Source organism: Solea solea, chromosome 3, assembly GCF_958295425.1.
Source record: "Solea solea chromosome 3, fSolSol10.1, whole genome shotgun sequence".
Taxonomy (NCBI): Eukaryota; Metazoa; Chordata; class Actinopteri; order Pleuronectiformes; family Soleidae; genus Solea; species Solea solea.
Genome location: NC_081136.1, coordinates 23,608,378 through 23,626,536, shown reverse-complemented (window position 1 = coordinate 23,626,536; position 18,159 = coordinate 23,608,378). Strand labels below are relative to the sequence as shown.

General features: G+C 44.0%; 2 protein-coding genes across 2 annotated transcripts; both read right to left on the bottom strand.

Moving 5' to 3' along the window:
* Positions 1-775: 775 nt before the first annotated feature.
* Positions 776-1,576, bottom strand: LOC131456034 (vomeronasal type-2 receptor 26-like; the record flags this gene model as incomplete). Its single annotated transcript, XM_058623986.1, has 1 exon — positions 776-1,576. A coding segment is annotated over one exon (801 nt), but the record flags the coding sequence as incomplete, so codon positions are not given.
* Positions 1,577-7,304: 5,728 nt separating this feature from the next.
* Positions 7,305-11,865, bottom strand: LOC131457312 (extracellular calcium-sensing receptor-like). Its single transcript, XM_058626283.1, has 9 exons — positions 11,741-11,865; positions 11,294-11,588; positions 11,043-11,129; positions 10,577-10,846; positions 10,129-10,335; positions 9,778-10,053; positions 9,230-9,457; positions 8,308-8,431; positions 7,305-8,233 (listed from the first exon to the last, which is right to left on the bottom strand). Exons 1-9 carry the CDS (start codon positions 11,848-11,850, stop codon positions 7,323-7,325), a joined length of 2,508 nt encoding a protein of 835 aa, XP_058482266.1. The 5' UTR covers positions 11,851-11,865; the 3' UTR covers positions 7,305-7,322.
* Positions 11,866-18,159: the final 6,294 nt, after the last annotated feature.

Below are 18,159 nucleotides of genomic sequence, written 5' to 3'. Positions count from 1 at the left end.
TAATAATGCCGAGTGGTGGTTCCATGTCCGTGTGGTGCGTGTCACGACCCGACCCGTACCGGAAACTTGATCCATTGTGCGCATGGGCAGAACGCGTCTACACTGACGTAAATATCAAATTGTGTTCGGGGTACGGAGCCGGCACCGACAGGCTGTCAATTTTGGAAATCAGCCAATCAGAGGTAACTAGGTGATTGGCTGAATTCCTAGAAATGCGTGAGGAATGGAAGGTGTGCCGTGAGGATTAAAATAGTTCATGTCTCCTTTATCCCAAGAGCCACTGAGAGCCACTAATCAATAGCAATCAGCACTGACTCTGTCTGTCTTCTCAGTCTATGCTTTTTTTGTTTTTGCTGTTGCTTTTGATGTGGTTTAATGTGTTCATGTGAACCCTTCTTTTTAAGCCCTTTGCTCCTCCAGTATGCATAGGCCATTGAAAAATGGAGGACATTAGTTTTTGTAACCCTCTCTTTTTTACAGGGTGGGGTTACTGGAGGACCAGGGACTGCATTCGTCCGACTCCTCCCCTAAGACCTTGAATCAACCAGGGGAATAGACCCCCACTGGCATAGCTCTCAGGATCTCTCGAGTACACAAGCCTCTCCACCATGACAAGGTTGCAGTCCATGGGGTAGATGTGAAACCTTTCTGCACCACAATTTTCTCCTTGGGGACAATAAAGTTAACCTAAACATAAACTTACAATGCATATATGGTTGGCTGTGGAGAAGTGAATTAACAAAAATCCAACATATACACTACAACCTCCACAGTTTTACTTTGTGTTGCTTCGACCCATGATGGCTTTCTTTGTGTTTCTTTCTGGTTTCAACAGCATCATGTAACATTTGGGTCCAAACAGCGCCACCAAGAGGCCAAAACTGGAGGCCAGGATGGCAAATACCTCTACTGCATCTGCATATTTGCCTGGTGAGTTAATGTAAGCAGGGACAAAGGCCACCCACACTGCACAGAAGATCAACATGCTGAAAGTGATGAGTTTGGCCTCATTGAAACTGTCTGGAAGATTCCTTGCTAGGAAAGCTAACAAACAACTGAGGACAGCCAGTAAACCAATATAACCAAGTAAAACTGCAAAACCAACTGTGGACCCAACTACACACTCATAAACTATCTTGTCACTGTGATACTGGGTGTTTTTATGAGGCACTGGTGAAGCAGAGACAAGCCAGACAGTGCAGATTGCTGCTTGAACAGAAGTCAGAACCAGAACTGTCCCTCTCTGCTGCATAGCACCAAACCACTTCAGACTGGACTCACCTCCTGGTTTGGAGGCCCTGAACACAGCCAGAACCACCATGGTTTTCACCAGGATACATGAGACACAAAGCACAAAGCTGATGCCAAATGCTGCATGTCTTAGTTGGCAAGTCCATAATCTGGGTCGTCCAATGAAGAGCAATGAACACAAGAAACACAGTTTGAGTGACACCAAGAGAAGAAAACTGAGTTCTGAATTGTTGGCACGAACTATAGGTGTGCTGTGATGATGGATGAAGATGCCCAGAACAACAACACAGATAAATGTGCCCAACAGTGAGGTGGTTGTTAAGCAGATACCCAGAGGCTCATGGTAGGAGAGGAACTCGGTTTTTTTAGGGACACAGTGGTCACGTTGGGGGCTGGACCAGAAATCTTCTGGACAACTGGTGCACTCCATGGAGTCTGAGAAAAGAAAGTAATGACATACATGTTTATACGACACTCTATGAACTGCTGTGTTCAGCGGTTTACACTCACACTTTGCGGTTTACACTCACCAGTCATATTGCTGATCTTTCCATCAGAACAAGGGACACAGTCAAAACAACACTCAGGTTCCCCCTTCTTTCTGGCCATGCGGGTCCCTGAAGGACAGCTCTCACTGCACACTGACCGAGGAGGCTGTGTGCAGAAACATCAGTCAGTTATTGTATCTTCTGATTATTATAATCCCCTCCATACTTTTCCATGTTTCGTCTCCACAGACAAAGTTAATAGGGATTTTCTGTTGCATGTCTGTTCAGCCCTGTGGATGGTGATACTTGTACATAACTACATGAAGCAGCTGGCCGTTGTGTGGATCATAGTGGGTGAAGCCTGCTTGAGTGTCAATGTGGTGAAAATGCTTGTGGTGAGCCTCCGTCAACTCAGTAACTATTGTGTTTTGTCATTGTCATGTCCTGCCACTCTCTTTGGGCCTCTAAACAATCCATCAGTTTGTTGTGTATGAACTTTTACCTCCTATTTTAATTTGTTCTATAAACACAGTCTGACCATCTCAAGCTTTTATTTTTACTTTTACAGATGTTAGCTAAATATTTAGTTTCACCCCAAAGATTTATATTTATATTTAGCATTTATATGTATCATTATAAAATGTAATATTTCGATTTAATATTTAACATTTAGGTGTAACATTTAATAAAGTTAACATTGGTGTAAATGTGGTAAAAGTTAACATTTAAAAAATCACAAGACTTTTTTAAACATTGTTTGGAGCAAAATGTGGCAAAATGTTGATGTTATCTTCAGCCTGAGCCACTTTGCAAATGGCACCTCATATGCATTTGCATCAACACATGATGAAGCCACTGACATGACAAGAACACGAAAGATGTTAGCAGAGTCCAACCTGACATACATACAATAGTATGAGTGGGGCAAAAGATAATAATGGAAACTAAGAAGTTACCTGTTTGGATTCAAAGTTCCAGAAGATTTTGTCTTCATCCAGTGTGAGTTCTTCACCTTTGAAGGCTGACCTCTTAACCTCACCCACTCTCTGAATTTGACTTCTTCCATCAGGGAACCACACCCAATTCATGATGTCATATATTGGTAAGGTATCACCATTTTCATCAAATGATACTTGATCACCAAATGTTGTTGTGAAGTTGACTTTTTCCAAGTAATACACAAGCTTTGGATAATAGAATCAGACACACAATTACAGCCCAGCAGTTGTTTGCCTCAGCTGACCAACTGATTCACACTTTTCTCATATAGCATGTGCATATTAACTTAAAAGGAATTGAATTAAGAAATGCACACTTCATTCAACTCTTACTTAGTACTTACTTAACTTAAATAAATATCTATCACCTGCCATGGCTCCAGTCTTTGTAAATGAGCACAGGTGTTGTTGCTGAAAGGTCCTCTCCCTGGCTCACACGGCAGCATTTCATCAAGAGCATACACCAGAGCGTACACAGCCTTATACACATTATACTCTAGCCTGAGGTTTGAAACATCCATCAATTCATTCTCCACATTCTCTATAACTTCCTGTCCAGTGCATAATTCTCCTCCAGCTTCCACCCAACCTGCTGGAGTTGGTGCAAATCTACACTGAAATGTGTGTTCCCAAAACTGATTCACCTGGAGTTAAGTTAATTTTCAAATTAATGCCAGTATATTATTTTAAGAAATTCAAAGTCAGAGGGAAACTCTCACCATGCTGTTTCCATCTGTGTTGTTGTGATGTAGGTCAGGACGTATTTGTAACAGGAAGTCCCTGAGTCCAGGTATTTCTCCTCGACGGATGGAGATGCCCAGTGTTCCACCCAGGTACGGCATGAAGTGGGGGGTCTGGAGCACATCAAGTGATGACCAGGCTTCACTGGCAATCCACTGCAGGCCTGTCACATTCTGCCTCACCACCTGTACATTATAACAAGTTTATACATTCAAACTTTCATACCAGTGAAGTAAAAAAAAAAAGAAGTAAAGTTTTAAGGGCAAATTTGAATTTGTCCTGGTAAAAAAAAAAAAACAACTTCAACTATTTATTGCTCAAACTTTAGTTATGACATTTGATTTTTAAAGGATAAAAGGTTTTTAGTACATATCTCTTTCAGGACTGACCTCTTTCATGAGATTAATCGTGGGACTCTTATTCGCAAACACAATCACCACTCGAGCTGTAGATTTCCTCATCACATCCACTATTCTCCTTAGTTCAGCAGGGTCGTCACCCCAGGGCAAAATCTCTGTGTAAGCCAGACAACCTCCACCAGCTGGACCCAGATCAGAGTGAAAGGATCGGGCAGCGTGAAATCCATAATCATCATCACTGATGAGCAGACCTGCCCAAGTCCAACCAAAGCCTTTTAGAATCTGAATCATAGCATTCACCTATGTGGACACAGAGAAGAGAGATTAGTGCACAGGCTGGAATCATCTTTCACTAGAAATCCTGTTAAACAGTTTCATCAAAGACTCATTTTTAATCACTGTCTTTAGGTGTTGTTTATCTGACAGCACACAACTCTGTAAGTGAGACATGACAAAGTCATTTTTCAGAGGGGTTTGGAGGGGTGGATTTTCACCTGAAAAGCATCACTGGGGATCGTCCTAAAGAAAGATGGAAACTTTTGCCGATCACTCAGGCAGGAACATGTGGAAAAATAACTCACCTGCAAAAAATAATATCTCATTTACTAAAAACAGTCATCGTCTGCTGGCTCAAAAAGCTTCCCAATGTTAAATATTAAATGTTTCCATCTTAATTTATATTTGTTTAGACATTAAATGGAAATCATTTTAAACAAGGATTGACTTGACTGGCAGATAAACTTACCATTGGCACTCTGTACAAACCAAACAATGATGACATGGCAATAGAACGTGTGGAGGAAGAATCACCCACAATCCCTAGTACTGGAGGAGTTCCTACACAGTTCTCCTCTAATGTAATTTGCTCTTCTTGACCACTGACTAAGGACAGTGATGCACGGAATGCAATTCCTAGTTGGATGCAGTTATCATACAGACTGTATCCCAGAGTCACATTAGGCAGCAGGTTGGAGTTTCTGTTGATCTCATCAATAGCAAAGGCCATGGTCTGAGCCTGTCTGAATCCTGTGATATCAAAACTAACAGAAAAATAAGTGTTTATTTTTTTGGGGGAAAAAGAAAAAGACAAAATAAAAAATAATTTTATAAAAAAAAGTTGAAATAAATACGTCATACTGATTAGCGTAACAACAACAGCTTCTAAAATGTCCCGTTTCCTTGTCAGTTACCTGTAACAGGTAGGCAGCTGTGGCTCTGAGATAAAAGTCAGGTCAGGATCAGCAGAAAATAAGTTGATTGCAAAAAGTCCACCTAGAATCACATCTCCAGTTTTGTGCATCCCATTTAGATTAAACTGTCCCTGTAACTGACAAGAGGAGGAATAAAGAGAGGAGGACACAGCACAGGAAAAGCAAGAAAGCATGAGCAACAGCAAGTTGTTGTCTACAAGATCCCTCATGACTTAAATCTTGTTCGTCCCTTTACGGAGTTATTTTCCATCACTGCATCAGCCATTTTATTGACTTATGAGAATGTTTTTTCTTGCACATCACCTATCAGGGCAGAATAACTAGCAGTCGGGGCAGGTCCTCAGCAACGTTATGTGTCATTTACATATACTGTAGTTCCCAGGGGTTTTTCTAGGAAAATTTAGCAAGGGGGAGCTCAGCATGGCGATTGACCGTAGCGACAGAGTGGGGGGTTGGTGCGGAGCTTTTGAAAATTTGAGGTAAAAATGGGGCATTCTGAGGTTTTTTGACCATTATGGTGACTCATGAAGTAAGGGCAAGTAACTAAAAATGGGCAAGTTACCACAGACACAGAACATTAGAAAACTCTGTATTACCGAAAACATGTACTTTGGGAAGCAGCTGGGGGAACACATGAACAAGAAACATCTTTATTGGCAACAACAATATAACTAGGGATGCAGCCAAGTTTCCTTGTAGCAAGTTTCCTTTTTACATTAATGTGTTTATGCACTTGCTGGTACTACTGTACAATGTGTTAATAACATAATAAATCAATCAAAAACAAATTAGTCGATACATCATCATGGCGTTTGTGGACCATCGCCTTGAGCCTTATTGAGGTGAGCAAGAATAGAACTTAAACTTAAGAAGCAAGCTGTAACTACCTTTCCAACAACATGCAGTGTTGATGTAATTTTAATGATCAGTAGTTCAAGCAGTAAACTGATTCTCACTTGTAGTCAGAAGAAGATTTAATGTTTTCCATTGGTGACGTGTTTTCTATCGCAGATTAGAAAGAGAATAAAAGACGCAAAAGAAGAAGTACGCTGTAATAATGCCGATTGGTGGTTGGAATGTCCGTGTGGTGCGTGTCACGACCCGACCCGTACCGGAAACTTGATCCATTCTGCGCATGGGCAGAACGCGTCTACACTGACGTAAATATCAAATTGTGTTCAGGGTACGGATCCAGCACCAACAGGCTGTCAATTTTGGAAATCAGCCAATCAGAGGTAACTAGGTGATTGGCTGAATTCCTAGAAATGCGTGAGGAATGGAAGGTGTGCCATGAGGATTAAAATAGTTCATGTCTCCTTTATCCCAAGAGCCACTGAGAGCCACTAATCAATAGCAATCAGCACTGACTCTGTCTGTCTTCTCAGTCTATGCTTTTTTTGTTTTTGCTGTTGCTTTTGATGTGTTTTAATGTGTTCATGTGAACCCTTCTTTTTAAGCCCTTTGCTCCTCCAGTATGCATAGGCCATTGAAAAATGGAGGACATTAGTTTTTGTAACCCTCTCTTTTTTACAGGGTGGGGTTACTGGAGGACCAGGGACTGCATTTGTCCGACTCCTCCCCTAAGACCTTGAATCAACCAGGGGAATAGACCCCCACTAACATAGCTCTCAGGATCTCTCGAGTACACAAGCCTCTCCACCATGACAAGGTTGCAGTCCATGGGGTAGATGTGAAACCTTTCTGCACCACAATCTTCTCCTTGGGGACAATAAAGTTAACCTAAACATAAACTTACAATGCATATATGGTTGGCTGTGGAGAAGTGAATTAACAAAAATCCAACATGTACACTACAACCTCCACATCAGGCTGCAGCCTATCAACTGGATCATTTCCTGAAGTATGTGAGGGTTAGGGTGAGTCAGCACAAAGCTAATGTGATTAACTGAGGCTGGTTCACTGCAGCAAGCCAAGTCTTTGGGCCTATGTTGGTAAGTTGGTAACGTTCCACTGGACCTCATTAAGGAAAGATACAAGCCTATTTTAATTTGTGGGCAATCATTTTTGCAGGTATCATTGATCTCATTGGGATAGCACGGATAAATAATGATGAAAAATAATCTTAAAAGTTACCTTTGTTACTATTAACTTGTTAAAATTACATTAATTAACAAGATTGGAAAAATAAGCAGTGAGAGAAAAATAAAACAGAATAATCTTCTTATTATTATTTTTTTTTTTTAATCAACATGTTTACTGTTTGTAAATTACAAATTACAGAGGATATATAAAGAAACAGCAGAGCTGACAGTTTTACTTTGTGGTGCTTCGACCCATGATGGCTTTCTTTGTGTTTCTTTCTGGTTTCAACAGCATCATGTAACATTTGGGTCCAAACAGTGCCACCAAGAGGCCAAAACTGGAGGCCAGGATGGCAAATACCTCCACTGCATCTGCATATTTGCCTGGTGAGTTAATGTAAGCAGGGACAAAGGCCACCCACACTGCACAGAAGATCAGCATACTGAAAGTGATGAGTTTGGCCTCATTGAAACTGTCTGGAAGATTCCTTGCTAGGAAAGCTAACAAACAACTGAGGACAGCCAGTAAACCAATATAACCAAGTAAAACTGCAAAACCAACTGTGGACCCGACTACACACTCATAAACTATCTTGTCACTGTGATACTGGGTGTTTTTATGAGGCACTGGTGAAGCAGAGACAAGCCAGACAGTGCAGATTGCTGCTTGAACAGAAGTCAGAACCAGAACTGTCCCTCTCTGCTGCATAGCACCAAACCACTTCAGGCTGGACTCACCTCCTGGTTTGGAGGCCCTGAACACAGCCAGAACCACCATGGTTTTCACCAGGATACATGAGACACAAAGCACAAAGCTGATGCCAAATGCTGCATGTCTTAGTTGGCAAGTCCATAATCTGGGTCGTCCAATGAAGAGCAATGAACACAAGAAACACAGTTTGAGTGACACCAAGAGAAGAAAACTGAGTTCTGAATTGTTGGCACGAACTATAGGTGTGCTGTGATGATGGATGAAGATGCCCAGAACAACAACACAGACAAATGTGCCCAACAGTGAGGTGGTTGTCAAGCAGATACCCAGAGGCTCATGGTAGGAGAGGAACTCGGTTTTTTTAGGGACACAGTGGTCACGTTGGGGGCTGGACCAGAAATCTTCTGGACAACTGGTGCACTCCATGGAGTCTGAGAAAAGAAAGTAATGACATACATGTTTATACAACATCTTTGAACTGCTGTGTTCAGTGGTTTACACTCACCAGTTGTGTTGCTGATCTTTCCCTCAGAACAAGGGACACAGTCAAAACAACACTCAGGTTCCCCCTTCTTTCTGGCCATGCGGGTCCCTGAAGGACAGCTCTCACTGCACACTGACCGAGGAGGCTGTGTGCAGAAACATCAGTCAGTTATTGTATCTTCTGATTATTATTATCCCCTCCATACTTTTCCATGTTTCGTCTCCACAGACAAAGTTAATAGGGATTTTCTGTTGCAAGTCTGTTCAGCCCTGTGGATGGTGATACTTGTACATAACTACGTACATGAAGCAGCTGGCCCTTGTGTGGATCATAGTGGGTGAAGCCTGCTTGAGTGTCAATGTGGTGAAAATGCTTGTGGTGAGCCTCCGTCATCTCAGTAACTACTGTGTTTTGTCATTGTCATGTCCTGCCACTCTCTTTGGGCCTCTAAACAATCCATCAGTTTGTTGTGTATGAACATTTACCTCCTATTTTAATTTGTTCTATAAACACAGTCTGACCATCTCAAGCTTTTCTTTTTTTTTATTTTTACTTTTACACATATTAGCTAAATATTTAGTTTCACCCCAAAGATTTATATTTAGTTTTATATTTATCATTATAAAATGTAATATTTCGATTTAATATTTAACATTTAGGTGTAACATTTAATAAAGTTAACATTGGTGTAAATGTGGTAAAAGTTAACATTTAAAAAATCACAAGACTTTTTTAAACATTGTTTGGAGCAAAATGTGGCAAAATGTTGATGTTATCTTCAGCCTGAGCCACTTTGCAAATGGCACCTCATATGCATTTGCATCAACACATGATGAAGCCACTGACATGACAAGAACACGAAAGATGTTAGCGGAGTCCAACCTGACATTCCATACAATAGTATGAGTGGGGCAAAAGAAAATAATGGAAACTAAGAAGTTACCTGTTTGGATTCAAAGTTCCAGAAGATTTTGTCTTCATCCAGTGTGAGTTCTTCACCTTTGAAGGCTGACCTCTTAACCTCACCGACTCTCTGAACTTTAGTTCTTCCATCAGGGAGCCACATCCAGTTCATGATGTCATATATTGGTAAGGTATCACCATTTTCATCAAATGATACTTGATCACCAAATGTTGTTATGAAGTTGACTTTTTCCAAGTAATACACAAGCTTTGGATAATAGAATCAGACATAGAACAAAAACAAGAACAAAAACTAAAATGACAGCCCAGCAGTTGTTTGCCTCAGCTGACCAACAGATTCACACTTTTCTCATATAACATGTACATGTTGACTTAATTCTGAGTCAAAGTGAGAGACCTCTGCCCTCAGCTGTTGCCAGTGCTGAGGAATAAAAGTGTCCATGTGGAAATGACTTGTATTTTGTATGTTATTTAACTTGAACAAAATAAACTTGCACTTAATTCAACTTTTTTATAAATACAAAGGTGAAGGTGAAATTAAGAGTTGAGTGTAAACTGATATCTCACCTGCCATGGCTCCAGTCTTTGTAAATGAGCACAGGTGTTGTTGCTGAAAGGTCCTCTCCCTGGCTCACACTGCAGCATGTCATCAAGAGCATAAGCCAGAGCGTACACAGCCTTATACACATTATACTCTGGCCTGAGGTTTGAAACATCCACCAATTCATTCTCCACATTCTCTATAACTTCCTGTCCAGTGCATAATTCTCCGACAGCTTCCAACCAACCTGCTGGAGGTGGTGCAAATCTACACTGAAATGTGTGTTCCCAAAACTGATTCACCTGCAGTTAAGTTAATTTTCGAATTAATGCCAGTATATTATTTTCAGAAATTCAAAGTCAGAGGGAAACTCTCACCATGCTGTTTCCATCTGTGTTGTTTTGATGTAGGTCAGGACGTATTTGTAACAGGAAGTCCCTGAGTCCTGGTATTTCTCCTCGACGGATGGAGATGCCCAGTGTTCCACCAAGGTACGGCATGAAGTGGGGGGTCTGGAGCACATCAGCTAATGTCCAGGCTTCACTGGCAATCCACTGTAGGCCTGTCACATTCTGCCTCACCAGCTGTACATTATAACAAGTTTATAAATTCACACTTTCATACCAGTAAAGTAAAAAAAAAAAAAATTAGTAAATTAAAGTTTCCACAGTTGACAAACCTGTGTTGTATTACGGGCAAATTTGTCATGGTAAAAAAAAAAAACTCCTAACAACAACTTCAACTATTTATAGCTCAAACTTTAGTTATGACATTTGATTTTTAAAGGGTAAAACGTTTTCAGTACATATCTCTTTCAGGACTTACCTCTTTCATGAGTTTAATCATGTGACTCTCATGTGCAAACACAATCACCACTCGAGCTGTAGATTTCCTCATCACATCCACTATTCTCCTAAGTTCTGCAGGGTCGTCACCCCAGGGCAAAATCTCTGTGTAAGCCAGACAACCTCCACCAGCTGGACCCAGATCAGAGTGAAAGGATTGGGCAGCGTGGACTCCATAATCATCGTCACTGATGATCAGACCTGCCCAAGTCCAACCAAAGCGTTTTAGAATCTGAATCATAGCATTCACCTATGTGGACACAGAGCAGAGGGATTAGTGCACAGGCTGGAATCATCTTTCACTAGAAATCCTGCTAAACAAGTTCATCAAAGACTCATCTTTAATCACTGTCTTGTGTTGTGTTGTATATCTGACAGCACACAACTCTGTAAGTGAGACATGATTGAGTCATTTTTCAGAGGGGTTAGGAGGGGTGGATTTTCACCTGAAAAGCATCACTGGGGATCGTCCTAAAGAAAGATGGAAACTTTTGCCGATCACTCAGGCAGGAACATGTGGAAAAATAACTCACCTGCAAAAAATAATATCGCATTTACTAAAAACAGTCATCATCTGCCGACTCAAAAAGCTTTCCAATGCTAAATATTAAATGTTTCCATCTTAATTTATATTTGTTCAGACATTAAATGGAAATCATTTTAAACAATGATTGACTTGACTGGCAGATAAACTTACCATTGGCACTCTGTACAAACCTAACAATGATGATATGGCAATAGAACGTGTGGAAGAAGAATCACCCACAATCCCTAGTACTGGAGGAGTTCCTACACAGTTCTCCTCTAATGTAACTTGCTCTTCTTGACCACTGACTAAGGACAGTGCTGCACGGAATCCAATTCCTAGTTGGCCGCAGTTATCATACAGACTGTATCCCAGAGTCACATTAGGCAGCAGGTTGGAGTTTCTGTTGATCTCATCAATAGCAAAGGCCATGGACTGAGCCTGTCTGAATCCTATAATATCAAAACTAACAGAAAAATAAGCGTTTATTATTTTGGGGAAAAAAAGAAAAAGACAAAATAAAAAATGATTTTATAAAAAAAGCTGAGATAGATATGTCATACTGATTAGATAAACAACAACAGCTTCTAAAATGTTCTGTTTCCTTGTCAGAGTTACCTGTAACAGGTAGGAAGCTGTGGCTCTGAGGTAAAAGTCAGGTCAAGATCAGTAGAAAATAAGTTGATTGCAAAAAGTCCACCTAGAATCACATCTCCAGTTTTGTGCATTCCATTTAGATTAAACAGTCCCTGTAACTGACAAGAGGAGGAATAAAGAGAGGAGGACACAGCACAGGAAAAAAAGGAGAACAACATTAATGAGAGGAGACTGGTGTCTAAAAATATCCTCATGACTTTGCCCTGGTTCATCCCTTTCTAAGTTCAGGCTCATCACAATATCACCACATTTTATCTATTTGCAGTGTTGTTTATGTTTGCATAACCGCCCATCAGGAAGAAGCTGTAGGGCTGGGCCTGAATCATGTTTCTAACCAAGTTATTTATGTACTTATTGAAACACACAGTATGTCATTTCTGCCAATAGGGGTCTCTCTATCAAAGCAGTACAACATTAGCAAGAGCAATTTGTTATCAGAAAATACCCTCATGACTTTGCTCTGATTTATCCTGTTACTGTAGTACTGTAATGATATATGCCTGTCTGAGCATTCCTATAGGAACTGTTTGGCAGGTCAATACTTAGATGTTGGACCAATGTTAGATCATTAAGTCATTCTGCAGTCAACCTTTCAAGGTTCAAGGAATCTAAATTGTGGCACTTTGTTGTATAACAACAGCAACAACATACATTTAAAACATATTAATAACATAAATACAACCCCAAATACAAATACATTTATAGTGAGTCATTTAAAAGGCAGTGGAGCCTTTTTGTTTTTTTGTGGTCAGATGGAAATGACAAACTATTGAGCAAGGCTTGGTATACAGTACACAGGGCTGTCTCTAGTTATTTTAGTTTAGTAAATTCAAATCGTTTCTCTCTCTCTCATTTTCTACCACTTTATCCCCCACATGAGGGTGGTGGGGGAGCTGGTGCCAATCTCAGCTGACATAACACATTTTGTTTCCCATCCTGTTTTGGATGTGTAATGTGATTTTCTGTCAGAATCAAAAAGGACAGGCTAGTCAACAGGCTCTCTAGATGGTGCCTTCATGGTCTCACATACTGTCATGATCTGTCACTTCCATTAAGTATCTGGTTTTGCTTCTCCCTTCATGTTCCTAATCAAGCACTGCTTATATTCCCCTCTGTGTCTTGTCTCGTTGCCAGTTCGTTGTAGTTCATAGCTCACGTTCCAGCACTCTTTTTCACAGCCATAGTCTTGCCTTCCCGTGTTTTTGAACCTTGCCTGCCTTTTTTGACCTTGCCTTTTTGCCTGACGCTTTTGTACCTCTGCCTGATCTCTTGTTGACCTCCCGTGTACCGAACCTCTGCCTGGAATTAAACTCTGTTACTGACTGATTCGTGATCTGAGTCCTGCATTTGGGTCCCTTGTTCTGCTCAGCCATAGTTCACGACAGAACGAACTGGCCAGACATGGACTCAGCGGATTCTGACTCGTTTCACCAAGCCCTTCGTGCCCAGGGGCAAAAGCTGGCTCTACAGCAGGAGCAGCTCACGTCCCTCTGCGTCACGCTGAGAGAACTGGCGACACGCCAGGACTCGATGATGTCATCGTTGGTCTCACAGTTTCAAGAACTACTCCCTCATCTGCCATGAGAGACACCTGCTGAAGCTACGTCTGACCCAGCCCCAGTTCCGGGTCCACACGCGGACGCGCTGCTCCCTGCCAGTACTGCTCAGCCTTGTCTACAGCTCTCCCGAGTGCTTCTCCGGGGAGTCAGGGGACGTGAGGCCCTTCTTGACACAGTGCGAGCTGCACTTTGAGCTACAACCATCAGCCTTCCCGACTGACCGGTCCAAGGTGGCATTCATAATCTCCCACCTCACAGAACGTGCAGAGGCGTGGGCTACTGCCGAATGGAGCCGTCGTTCAACAGCCTGCTCTTCCCTCGTCAGGTTCACACAGGCACTCGAGCAGATTTTTCAGTACACCGCGCCAGGCAGGGAAGCTGCTAGATCTCTGCTCATGCTAAGGCAAGGAAGGCGCAAGGCAACAGACTATGCTATAGACTTTCGCACCCTCGCCATTGAGAGTGGGTGGAACCCTGTCGCCCTATCGGACGCATTTTTTCAAGGACTCTCGGAGTCTGTGAAGGATCAGCTGATCAACGTCGATCTTCCGGAGGATCTAGATTCCCTCATCATGCGGGCAGTTAAGATCGACAAGCGCCTCACCGAGCGGGACCAGGAGCGGGGACGACTTCGGGCTTGTTCGTCGCCTCACCGAGGATGGAGGAGCAGCTCTGAGGATCAGCCAAGCCACGTCCGCCAACCATTAGTCAGTCTGCCTCCCTCTCCCCCTCCCCCACAGGAACCAATGCATCTGGGACGCGCTCATCTTTCCACTGAAGAGCGCCATCGTCGACATAGAGGGAAGATGCTTTTACTGCGGTCAACTGGGGCACTTGGTGAGTGCCTGCCACATCAAGGGGGGCGGAGCAAAGCCAAAAGAACTGCTCACAGTGAGTCGAAGCCTGGTAATCAGTAACCCAGCCCTGCACCAGCCTCAGGTAAAGATTATTTCTGACTCTGGTTCTATGCTCTTGCCTGTATTCATTGACTCTGGTGCAGATGCTAGCATAATGAATTCTTCCCTGGTCAGAAGACTCGGACTGAGAGTTTTTGCACTCCCATGCCCCCTTGAGGTGAGAGCCGTAGATGGCAGCCCTCTGGGTAAGATTACCCACCACACCAGTCAGTGACCTTAGTCTTCCCGGACTCTCACACGGAAAGGATAAGCTTCCACGTCCTTGACTCAATGGCTCACCAGATTATTTTAGGGCACCCGTGGCTGGTCACCCACAATCCTAATTTTGACTGCATTAGTGGAAATATAACTGGCGGGGGCCCGAAATGTGCCAACATCTGTCTGCCAAAAGCCCACAGCTCCCTTCCCACTAACCCTGACCTCACCAACGTACCGCCATGCTACCACGACCTAGCTGAGGTGTTCAGTAAGGCAAAAGCCACCTCATCGCCCTTATGACTGTGCCATTGACCTGTTACCAGGCAGCACCCCTCCTAGGGGTAAACTTTATTCCCTTTCCGCCCCTGAGCGTAGGGCCATGGAGGAATATGTTAGGGAGTCCCTCGCCACTGGTCTCATCCGTCCCTCCTCCTCCCCTGCTGGAGCTGGATTCTTCTTTGTGGAGAAGGACAAGACCCTCCGGCCCTGCATAGACTACCGTGGTCTCAATGCCATAACTGTCAAGAACAGGTACCCCCTTCCCCTCATCTCCACGGCCTTTGAACTGTTGGAGGGGGCTAAGATCTTCACCAAGTTAGACCTATGCAATGCTTACCACCTCGTCAGGATCAGAGAGGGCGACGAGTGGAAGACCACTTTCAACACCCCAACAGGACATTATGAGTATCTGGTCATGCCTTTTGGTTTAACTAATGCACCAGCTGTTTTTCAAAATCTGGTTAACGATGTACTTCGAGATATGCTTAATGTTTTTGTCTTTGTATTTAGACGACATCCTGATCTTTTCCCCCGATGTGGAGACTCACACCCACCACGTCCACGCTGTGCTTCAGCGGTTACTCCAGAACCAGCTGTTCGTGAAAGCAGAAAAGTGTGAGTTCCACAAGCTCTCAGTCTCGTTCCTTGGGTTTGTGCTTGCTGAGGGGGAGGTCAGGATGGACCCTGAAAAGGTTTCGGCTGTGGCGGATTGGGCCACTCCCACTTCACGTAAAGAGGTTCAGAGGTTTCTGGGTTTTGCTAACTTTTACAGAAAATTCATTCGCAATTACAGCACCATTGCCTCACCCCTGCACAATCTCACTTCTCCACACAGACCATTTGTCTGGAGCCAAGAGTGCGAAACTGCCTTTAAGAGCCTTAAAAGAAGCTTCACCTCCGCCCCTGTCCTCATCCTCCCGGACCCCAGTCAGCAGTTCGTGGTAGAGGTAGACGCTTCGGACGTTGGCATCGGAGCAATCCTCTCCCAATTCAGCCCCAAAGACGGCAAACTTCACCCTTGTGCCTATCTTTCTAAGAAACTCTCCTCGGCCGAACGCAATTACGACATTGGTGACCGCGAACTGCTGGCAGTCAAGGTGGCCCTGGAGGAGCGGAGACACTGGCTGGAGGGAGCCTCCCAACTATTTCAGGTTTGGACTGATCACAAGAATCTTGAATACCTCAAATCCGCTAAGAGGCTTAACGCAAGGCAGGCTAGATGGGCTATTTTCTTTAGCTGCTTTAACTTTACCCTCTCCTACAGACCTGGTTCCAAGAATCTTAAGCCTGACTCCCTGTCCCGAATTTTCGCCCATGACCAAGCAAACTCAGAATCCAAAACGATCCTACCCGCAACATGCTTTATATTAGTTCTCTCATGGGAGATAGAGGGTAAGGTTAAGGCGGCAGCCGAAGGTGTCGCTGCCCCCCCAGATTGTCCTGCAGACAAGCTTTTTGTTGTCCAGGCTCTCAGGGGGGAAGTGATTCATTGGGCTCACACCAACAAGACTGTCTGTCATCCGGGTATAAAAAAGACCTTGTTTGTTGTACAACAACGTTTTTGGTGGCCTAAAATGGTCTCCGATGTTACCAATTATGTCAATGCCTGCGCTGTTTGTGCTACTAACAAAACCTCATCAGAAACCGTCGGGATAACTCAGGCCCTTGCCAATCCCTCAACGCCCCTGGTCCCACATCTCCATGGACTTTGTCACAGGACTCCCACCTTCGTACAGTAACACGGTGGTGGACAGATTCTCTAAAATGGTTCACTTTGTTCCCCTGCAAAAGCTTCCCTCCGCCAAGGAAACGGCGGAGGTCATGTTGAATAACATTTTTAGGATACATGGTTTCCCTGTAGACATTGTTTCAGACCGAGGTCCCCAGTTCGTCTCACACTTTTGGAAGGAGTTCTGCAGTCTTCTTGGGGCCACAGTCAGCCTCTCCTCAGGCTTCCATCCTCAGACCAATGGCCAATCGGAGCACCTAAACCAGGAGTTGGAGACTGGCCTCCGCATCACCGCCTCCCAGGACCCTGAAACCTGGTCCCAAAGACTGGTTTGGGTCGAGTTTGCCCACAACTCGCTCCCCTGTTCATCCACTGGTCTGTCCCCCTTCCACATTGTCCACGGTTACCAACCATCTCTCTTCCCCTCCACAGACCGTGAGTCCTCTGTGCCCTCCGCATTGGCCTTGGTAAGACGCTGCAGGAGAACCTGGGAGCGGGCCCGCCAGAACCTCCTTCGGCAGTCCAAGTCCTACAAGGCAGCCGCGGATCGCAAAAGGACCCCTGCCCCACACTATCGCAGCGGCCAAAGAGTGTGGTTATCCACCAAGAACCTGCCTCCTCGGGTGGAATCCAAGAAGCTCGCTCCCAGGTTTGTCGGTCCATTTCCCATCGCCAAGGTGATCAACCCTGTCTCTGTCCAGCTCAAACTACCAAGGTCAATGCGGGTGCACCCCACCTTCCACGTCAGCCTCATCAAACCCGTCAAGACCAGTCCTCTCTTCCCTCCGGCCAAGCCCCCTCCTCCCACCCGATTCATCGACAACGACCCAGTGTTTACCGTCAAGAAGCTCCTGTCTTCTCGCCGTCGGGGCCAGGGGCTCCAGTACCTAGTGGACTGGGAGGGCTATGGGCCTGAGGAGCGCTCCTGGGTTCCTTCCAGGTTCATCTTGGATCCTTTCGTGCCGCCCACCCTGACGTGCCTGGGCCTTCAGGAGCCGGCCCTTGGGGGGGGGTACTGTCATGATCTCTCACTTCCATTAAGTATCTGGTTTTGCTTCTCCCTTCATGTTCCATGTCTTGTCTTCCTGTTTTATTTTGAAATCACTCACCCTTGTCTCTGTTTCAGGTTCCTGTCTACCCCGCCCCCTTCCTTGTCTGCGTGCACCTGATCCCTGATTGTGTCTACCACACCTGCATCCTATCACTCCCTAATCAAGCACTGCTTATAATCCCTCTGTGTCTTGTCTCGTTGACAGTTCATTTTAGTTCATAGCTCACGTTCCAGCACTCTTTTTCACAGCCATAGTCTTGCCTTCTCGTGTTTTTGAACCTTGCCTGCCTTTTTTGACCTTGCCTTTTTGCCTGACGCTTTTGTACCTCTGCCTGATCTCTTGTTGACCTCCCGTGTACCGAACCTCTGCCTGGAATTAAACTCTGTTACTGACTGATTCGTGATCTGAGTCCTGCATTTGGGTCCCTTGTTCTGCTCAGCCATAGTTCACGACACATACTTCAGGAAAGGATGACCTGCAGCCTGATGTGGAGACTGTAGTATATTAGCAGTGTGTCTTGGGTTTGATGTAAATTCACTGATGGACAACCTGAAATGCATTGTAAGTTTGATTTTAATACTTTTTTAAGGATACACAATAATTTAGAAATGACCCACCTGAAGCACAAATTATATTTAATAATAAT